The sequence below is a fragment of the Miscanthus floridulus genome, chromosome 3 (genome assembly GCF_019320115.1).
Source record: "Miscanthus floridulus cultivar M001 chromosome 3, ASM1932011v1, whole genome shotgun sequence".
NCBI lineage: Eukaryota > Viridiplantae > Streptophyta > Magnoliopsida > Poales > Poaceae > Miscanthus > Miscanthus floridulus.
Genome location: NC_089582.1, coordinates 25,957,265 through 25,966,347, shown reverse-complemented (window position 1 = coordinate 25,966,347; position 9,083 = coordinate 25,957,265). Strand labels below are relative to the sequence as shown.

At 48.7% G+C, this 9,083-nt stretch overlaps 1 protein-coding gene across 1 annotated transcript; it reads left to right on the top strand.

Moving 5' to 3' along the window:
• The first annotated feature begins 1,104 nt into the window (after window positions 1–1,104).
• On the top strand, window positions 1,105–3,538 carry LOC136545271 (pentatricopeptide repeat-containing protein At5g03800-like). The gene is made up of 2 exons (XM_066537310.1): window positions 1,105–3,020; window positions 3,404–3,538. The coding sequence occupies exon 1, from the start codon at window positions 1,386–1,388 to the stop codon at window positions 2,628–2,630; it is 1,245 nt and encodes a 414-aa protein (XP_066393407.1). The 5' UTR covers window positions 1,105–1,385; the 3' UTR covers window positions 2,631–3,020; window positions 3,404–3,538.
• Window positions 3,539–9,083: the final 5,545 nt, after the last annotated feature.

Genomic DNA, 9,083 nt, shown 5'->3' with positions numbered 1-9,083 from the left:
CCCACTGCTCGCGTGCTTGAGGCTGTTATGAGGAGGACTTTACTTCCGAGGATGGGATACAGAGAGGGATTGACTCGGATTCAGCTATGGCTTCTCAACTCTCTCATGCAGCAGACAGTTTTTGATATCTGGGATCTCCTTCTGTCAGAGATGGAGGACACTATAGCTGAGGGCTTCAGAGGTCATAGGCAGCTACCCTATGCTCAATGGGTCACATTTCTTATCCACAGAGCTGTTTCTGTTAAGTCGCCTGAGATGATTGATGAGTACAGTGGTGCCACGACAGAGTTCCCTGGTTATAATCTATCTCAGATGATCCGGTACAGTACACCACATGCACCGAGTCAGTCGCGCCATCGTCCAGAGGTGCCAGAGACTGCAGCCCAGTAGGATGATATCATCAGGGGTATTGCAGCTACAGAGGAGGAGGAGCTTGCTCAGCAGGAGGGGTTGGTCACTAGCGAGCCCAGTGATAGTTCTGATGATGACTACCAGCCCATTCCACAGATGTCTCCACGATGACATGATGCTGAGGCCGGTAGCTCCAGTTCCGCGCCACCTGCCCCGCAGACTGACCCCGCTCTTCTGGCTATACTTGAGCGGATGAGGCAGGACCAGGCCAGACAGGCTCAGGAGACAGCTGCTACACTTGCTCAGTTCCAGACCCGGCAGGACGAGTTCCAGCGCCAGCAGCTAGTCATTCAGCAGCAGACACAGGCACTACAGCAGCAGCAGATCCTCATGCAGCAGCAGCTTCTTGGGTTCATGCAGCATGTAGTGCAGGCGATTGGGGCCCCGCCGTCATAGGCTTCGCCCCTGCTTGGTCAGCCTGCTACCACTTCGATGACTCCAGTGTTATAGCCTAGTGGGCTTTAGAGTCAAGGACAGCCACCAGCACAGTATGCTTCACCGACAGAGCAGGTGTCCCAGTGGTTCGCTTCGTCAGTGGTAGCCCCGCAGTTCACACCACTCCAGACGGGCTTCACACCGGCACAGACGTCGTCGCTACTTAAGCCAGACACTTCAGTCTCCAGGAGTCTTGGCGCCGACAGGGCAGCCCACTCCTCCATACCTGCATGTTCTCACTGGGTTTTGTCGGAAAAAGGAAGGCGTGCGCGTCACGTTTGCCAAGAAGGCGGGCCTCCGAGGTCTCGGTTTGTTTAGGCAAATGGTGGAGGATGGGCTGGAGATCTCAGATGTCACGGTGACGGGCGTGCTGAATGTCTGTGCTATTGCTGCGGATAGGAAGGCGAGCGAGCAGGTTCATGCTTTTGTGATCTAGTGTGGATGCATGTCTAGTCCGTGGATTGATGCTGCGTTGATTGATATGTGCATCAAATGTGGCCGATCTGGAGACGCACATCTGTTATTTGAGCAATGGCAGCATGAGGAGAGCTTTCACATTGCCTGGAATTCTCTACTGCTGGCTAGTGTCAGAGATGGTGAGTATGAGAACATTTTCGACCTTCCTTCAGATGTTTAGAAGCAGTGGTGTAGAATTCATCGATGAGTTCATGTTGACTGCTGTCCTTGGGGTATGTGGCAGTCTAGGTTTTGCTGAACTTGGAAAGCAATTGCATTCCTTTGCTGCAAAATCTGGGCTTCTGTGCGCTCGTGGAGTTGGTAACGCGTTTATTAGTATGTACGGCAAGTGCGGGGAGTTGAAAGATGCGGCCAATTTCTTTGAGCGGATGACTTGTCGAGATTTGGTGTCATGGAATGCAATGGTCACTGCCCATCTTCTTCTTCATCAGGGGGATGAGATGTTGAAGATATGGTCTGAGATGGAGAGATTAATGATCATGCCTGATTCCATTACCTTTCTTCTGGTCATATCTGCATGCAGTCACACAAGCTCAGACTCCACAGAGAAATGCAGGGAACTCTTTCTTTCTATGCCAAGCACATATGGCATTGAACCAGCCATGGAGCACTATGCAGCCTTTGTTTATGTCCTTGGCTGCTGGGGCCATTTTGACGAGGCAGAGCAGCTTATAGGTGGTATGCCATTGAAGCCTGATGCATTAGTTTGGCGGTCTTTGCTAGACAGCTGCAGCAAGCAGTCCAACATGGCCGTGCGGAGGCGAGCCATAAAGCATCTGCTGGCATTGGAGCCACAAGACCCATCCACATACGTGCTGACTTCAAACCTGCTATCTGAATCAGCAAGGTGGCACTCCTCTGAGAACACAAGGCTACAGATGCGTGAAAAGGGTATGCGCAAGATCCCAGCCAGGAGCTGGACGTTTCACGGCAACATGGTCCATTCATTTTTCGCACGGGATAGAGCACACCCACAGTCCAGGGACATATACGCCGGCCTGGATGTGCTGATCCTTGAGTGCATAAAGGATGGGTACGAGCCGGACACCACCTTCGTCCTGCACGACGTCGAGGAGTACCAGAAGAGGCACTTTCTGATGTACCACAGCGTGAAGCTAGCGTCAATGTATGGCCTTCTGATGGCAGGCCCTGGACAGATCGTCCGTGTGGTGAAGAACATCCGCATGTGCGGGGATTGCCACTCTTTCTTGGAGCACGCCTCTGCTGCCACCGGTAAAGTGATCTCGGTCAGGGACTCGTCTGGGTTCCACATTTTCAGGGGAGGGAAGTGTTCCTGTAGACAATAGAGACTGGCAGAATGGTGCCAGTTTTGACATGTTTGCAGTTTAGGAACTATAGGAGTTACCCTTGTACTTAGGTCTTGTACATCACTATGATATTCTTCAGGTGCCTAATGCATTCACGCGGAAATATTTCTCAGAGTACAAAGGTCAAGACCCGGTTTGTTTTAGTTTCAGTTATCTTACTTTTGCTGTTTTGCTTTTATGGCATTATCAAATCGCTTTGCAAGGTTCCTGTTTGCACTTCCTCGGGGGCTTGTCTTACCAAGGCCATTGGGGAAGTGGCAATAGGGCAGGCATTTCCGCAGCCCTCCAGGTCCAGGCCGTTGGATGAAGGGCAGCTGGCAGAGAGATAACCAAAGTGAAGACAATGCTGAGGCTAGTCAGAACTGTCAGGTACATACTTGTTCCTGTATGGCTAAACTGTTAGAAACTGATCAATAACGTGATGTATGTTGTGCTTATGCCTGCTTGCCACGGGATAATTTGTTGGACCAGGTAGCAACCACACACATTTATTAAAACCAATTAGCATAATAGCATGATAGAATGGGAGCTCTTTCTGTCTGATTCTGCTACTTTTGTTTGATCAATTATAGCTCTGCAATCTATCTTAGCACAGGCAGATCGGTTGACCTTTTTTGACAATACTCTCTTCCGAATGCACATGCATGTCTTTCTAAGAGTTGCTTAAGTAGTGGTTTGAGAATATCAATATTCAAAACATCTTGCTGCATCAGTACTTTCAGTCGCTCAGTTTTCCACAATGTCAATCGCAGGGATTCTTAGCTCAGCTAAGCATTTGCTGCAGCAGTGGTCATGGGAGTTAGAGGTGGACTCAATGATCTGCTGTGTGGTTTGAACAAAGCTTTGTCGCTGATTGTGGGAGCTGGTACGTTGGCAGCAGGTCTTATGGCCACTTCTTGAGTCGTATTTACAGGTTACACGCGTACATTGTTGTACGGGAGCGCTTGACTTTTGTGTTGACTGTTGATCGTTGACCTTTCGTTTCTCATGGAGAGTTATGGACATATTGCTGGAATGATACTTTGTCATGGAGAGTTATGGACATATTGCTGGAATGATACTTTGTCTAGCACTCGAGCTAGTGGCTGTCTTGTTCATATTGTCAGTTATGGACACTCTAGCATGCCCGAGCCTCTAGTCACCCGCCCCGCCGCCTGCGACACCAGCCAGCCTGCCGCCACCCCTGTCGATGCCGCGCTGTCCCTCATGCCGTCATCTTTGTCCGGTCCTGACTTCTGACATCCTTAGGACTCAGGTCCTGATCCTGTTACTACTTGTATTATGTTTCGTTTGGAACATTGTGCTTGCTAGTTTCTAGCCTTTACTTATTGCTGCTAAAATTACCTCTTATGTTTTTTTTCCAAGAAACCATGGGGAAGAAGACTACTCGGTCATAGACTCGATCAGATTTTGGCTATGCCAATTAAGCAATAGTTCATACAGATGGCGTCAGATATGGATAGTGGACAAAAAAACATAAAAGGGAAAAAACTGAAGCATGATCAATAATTTTAGGATGGTAACCCTGGTCAAGTTTGATCTCTAGCTTCATAATGAAGCAGTATGGCGTGCTTTCAGACATTGGTTGACTTTCTAGTTCCTACCCTCCCTTCTGAACCATCGAATGCCTAGTTGAGAAGCATTGTTACACATGTCAAGGTGTGCCCTAGCATGCAATCTCTACTGAGTACTGAAATTTTTCTACAAATTCCCTCTGGACAGGATAGATAACAGTTGCAGACCTTTTTTTTTCTTCTAAAAAAATTTAGAACATTCCATTCATGATTCAGAGTCCAGTGCAAATGTTGCAAGGCATGAACTGTCATTTGATTTTCTGGACAGGAGCGATTTATAAGTAAAAAAAAAAAGGTCCAATGCTTCTTCATTCATACCTGATCAATATATAATCTTGGATGCTTGGGCTATTAAACTGCATTTACATCAATGGAACCTCTTTTGTGTTATCTTTTTTTCTGATAACTGAATGTTACCTAGCCTGTCTCTGAAAACTGAATGGAAAGTGAATGATGTAAACTGTCACTTTTTAATTTTTATGTTTATTTCTCAATGTTTGAAGGTCTAAGCTGTTTAACCTCCTTACAGTATGATTGTCACAATAATGAATTGCAGCTTTTCAGTTTTTGATGTTGATAGGAGAATACAGTGAAATACATTGTGGTTTCTGCAGTGATGGGCTTGCAATTTTGAGATGACTGTTCACTTTTTAATTTCTATCCTTCACAATATTCCTCTGTATGCTGCTAGAATGTGTACTGATGTGTGAGACCTGGTGTATGCTGCTAATTTCCAATATTATTGAGCTTTTCCATTCAAGTTTACTAAGAAGTCTGTCTGTTTACAGGAAGGTGTGAAATGATCTGGTCTTTTGTTGTTGTTGCTGGTACATCCTATTGCCTTTTGTTGCTTTGCTTGTACATCAAAGGAGAAGCAACTGAAGGACTGAGATGTGCGCATGCTGTTGGACAAGGACTCAGATCCCGAAATGTCAACGGGGAATTCCCTATCGGGGGTTATTGCCCCATCCCCGTCCCCGCGGGGGCAAATTCCCCCCGTCCCCGTCCCCGTCCCCGTCCCTGTGAAGGCTCATGGGGAGCACTTCTTCCCCATCCCCGTCCCCGCTCGGGGATTTAATCCCCTCAGGGATCCCTATCCCCGCATCAGCCTGGAGGTTCTCGCCGGCGATGATGGTGAGGTTGGTGATGATGGGCTTGGAGTTGAAGGTGATCTCCCCGAGCGCGGTCCGGTACTGGCCGAGCAGCTCGTCGACCAGCGCTTGCTCGGCGGCGCTGGCGGCGCCATTGGAGGAAGTGGCGGCGGCGTAAGATTTGGGGTCCCGTGGCGGCAGCGGCTGCGCGAGGCGCGGCTCCTTGGCGCCACCGGGGTCGGGGCCCGCGGCGGATCTGCGGGCGGAGGCTTCCTTGGGGACAGCGGAGGCGGAGGCGCGCATGACCGGCGGGTGGGCCGTGAGCGGGCGGCAAGCTAGGGTTTGGGGCGCATGGGAGAGGGAGAGAGCGGGAGAGCTAGGGTTTGCGAGGCGGGTCGCGCGCCGCGCCGTGCTGTGCTCCGAATCCAGCCGCCGGGATGGGGAGAGGAGGGGGCGCTGCCGGGATGGAGTGGAGATCCGCGCGCGGGGCCGTGCTCCTGATCTGGGATGCCTCGCCGCCACGAGCCCTCGCCGGAGGGGAGGGGAGGGTGCGCCGCCAGCCACCGGTTTGGAGAGGGGAGGGGTTGCCGCCAGATGGGGAGGGGAGGGGAGGGGGCGTCGGGCTGGGGGAGGGGAGGGGAGCGCCGCCGAGGGAGAGAGAGAGAGAGTGGAGGGAGGAAGAGGGAGAGGCGTCGGGGGGGGGGGGCGCTATCAGGGGCATGAGGGGCATGAGGGAGAGGGAGGCATCGGGTCCCCGCGGTGAACGGGGACGGGGGCATGCATACCATCTCCATCCCCATCGTACCCGACGGGGATGATTATTTCCCCATTTAATTTCCCATGGGGAGAAAATTTATACCATCCCCGTTCTCTAATGGATGAATTCCCCGCGGGGAATCGGAGAACGGGGCCCCGTTGACATCTTTACTCAGATAATGTCTTGCTGTTGCATGCTATCAATTTTTTTCTTTTAAATTTGCTTAGATCATGTTATCTACCTACTGAATACTAAATGTGAACGATGACCATGCTCATGCTGTTACTGTGAATGTGTTTCATTGCTCCTGCTGTCAATTAGCAACCAGCTTGTTTTGAAACATTGTTCCTCTGCAACTTGTTTTATTTGATTCATGAAAATTTTGTTCTATTAATTATATATAAATAATATTAATATATCATTTATATTCATGGTTCCAAAAAATATTGTAACCATATCATCTTATTTATGTTTGATCTTTTTATCAACAAGCAACACAATGGTAACATGAATCATATTTACACTTCCATGGCTACACGTAGACATTAAAGAATTAATAGACAGCCAAACAGACAACTCATTGTACGCGTTGTATGTTTAGCCGTATGTATATATTGTGACATCTCTTAGGCTGTGAACTGTGACTTTGTGATCAACCATTCATAAGAAAAGAAGTCCTTGTGATCACCCGAATCACGGAATCGGTCTTGATTAATGCTCTCCACGACATGCCACACAGATGATAACCCTCACCAGAGGGGCCAGATGTGCATACGTTGGATAACCATCCCTGCACGGTCCATTTACATTGCATTAGGAACAAGATTTAGACCGTTTACGGTGTCAGCTGACTCAGTTGCTCGTCCGTGCGGTGGCCGCCGACCCTCACGCTGTAAAATTAGATACATGCATAAAAACAAAGTGATTAAAATGTTATTAGGTAATCAATATGGTTAAAGGGCACTTATTTTTTTCTTCCAAATTGCAGCTGCTCAGACTCTTTAAATGTTTGTTCTTTAGTGATCACGAACTGATCTCCATCAAAGCGTAGTGAACACATAAGCACACATATTTAGATACAAGCAAACAATCATGACATAAGTAAAATAATACATAAAACAGCAGCAACAGTACATGAAAAGAACACTAATAAACTGTAAAACTCGTTGTAACGATCGTGTGGGCGCAAGTTCCGTCGGAACTAAAACATGGAAGTTCCGTCGAAAACAGTTTACAGGGGCATTTTCGCAGATAAAAACTAGTTTTTCAGGGCTTTTCTGAAACCGGCAAAGACTCATGGATTTTTGTGTGTAAAAACAGTAAAGTCTAGGAGCATTTCTGCAAACTTATGCTGGAGGCCCTAGGCTGTCTGGAGTTCTTCTTGTTGACCTTGCGTCGACCTCGGTCAGCAGCCATCCGCGGTAGCGATCCGGTGCACCGCTTCCCCAATTCCCCAATTTAAAATTTCACAACCTACCCTCCCACAGTCCGCGGAGAAGCGCTATGAGTCTCTTCGTCCACAGCCCCCTCGACGATGCCATCGCCGACAATGGTGTGATTGGCGCAAGACAAGGCTACTAACCCCCACAACATGCCCGCCGCCTCTAGCGCCACATCTGTAACACCCCAGGTGTTTGTCACCAGTTAAGCAGTGGGTTTGGACTGAAACAAGTTATGTCAAATGATAATCATGGGCTCTAGTTCACAATCTTGGAAGAATTTCATAAAGTTTGGAATTTAAAAAGTTACATGGAATGATAAGTGTCTCCTTGCTTGAATTGTGTTGTCAAGTGAATGGAAATATATGAGTTCAAACAAACTTTGCAACCTTGCTCAAACAACTCTAATTGAACTCATGAACAAAAGTTATGAATGGTTCATATTGAGCAAGTGTCAAGAAAATGCTTCAATGGATCAAAAAAGATAATTTAAGCTTTATCGTGATACTGTTTTGACCAAAGTAGAACTATAAGTTCTGTACTTGTTTTGGTGTTTGACCTTAAATGAAAGTTGTAGTTTAGTTTGTGTGCTACAAACTTTGTTTTTAGACCAAAGACTGAATCTATGTCTAAGCTTGTCAAGCAGAGGTTACAAGTTTGAATCTGCTGCTGTTTTCAGCCCTTAAGAATATTCTGAGATTTCAGTGGCAATGACGGTTGACGTGTCGTGTTTTCGTGAAGCAACTTGAGTTGGTCCAAAAATAAGAGTTGGAGCTAATTCCATGAAGAAGGTCTGGAAAGAAGTTAGATTTTGATCATGTTTGGACCAAGTAATTCGAGCTCAAGCAGAGCAAGGCTTAACCCTTGTTAAGTCGCTACAGTGTTGACTTTGGACTTAATTATCCACTAATGGAGGACTCTAATGGCCATGCACCCTTAATAGGGATGGGAGATCAGACGGAGAAGAGAAACTTTGCTATAGCTCCCAAGACCCGAATCTTAACCGAATATACCAAAATTTGGACCCGAAGTCGGGCTGAATCACGCCCGCCAAGTGTTCGTCGAAATGGTTACGTGGCCTCCATGCACCTGCAGTGCGCCCAACCTCCTCTACCAACGTTGATGCGTTGATGTGGAGTGCCCGAGCCCTCTCTCGGCCTCCCTCACTCGCTCTCGCCCTCTCTCCAGATCTCTCTGTCGCTCTCGCCCTCCCTCACCTCTGCTGAATCGTGCAGAGCATAGATGGTCGCCATTGCCGGCGAGCAGAGCTTCTCCCCATCATTGTCCTTGGCCTCCGGCCTTCCTCCGCCCAAGTCGAGCACCTTATCGACATCCCCATATCCTCGCGCTCGTGCTACTCTCGTTCCCGGCGCATGCGCTCGCCGGAGCTCGCGTCGACGGAAGCCTCCGCCAGCCTGCACTTCACTGCCATCAGTGGGCTCACGTGGCCATGCCGCTCTGGGCTCACCTGCTGATCTGAGCGCCTCCTCAGGAGTGAGCGGTCCTGAGCTTGCCCTGGCGCCACCTCCTCGCCGTCAACGACCTCCACGTCGACCGGAAATCGGCCGGCC

Bases quoted from the DNA above. Each gene is read 5' to 3' on its own strand.
- LOC136545271 (XM_066537310.1), top strand. From the start codon at position 1,386: ATGAGGAGAGCTTTCACATTGCCTGGAATTCTCTACTGCTGGCTAGTG.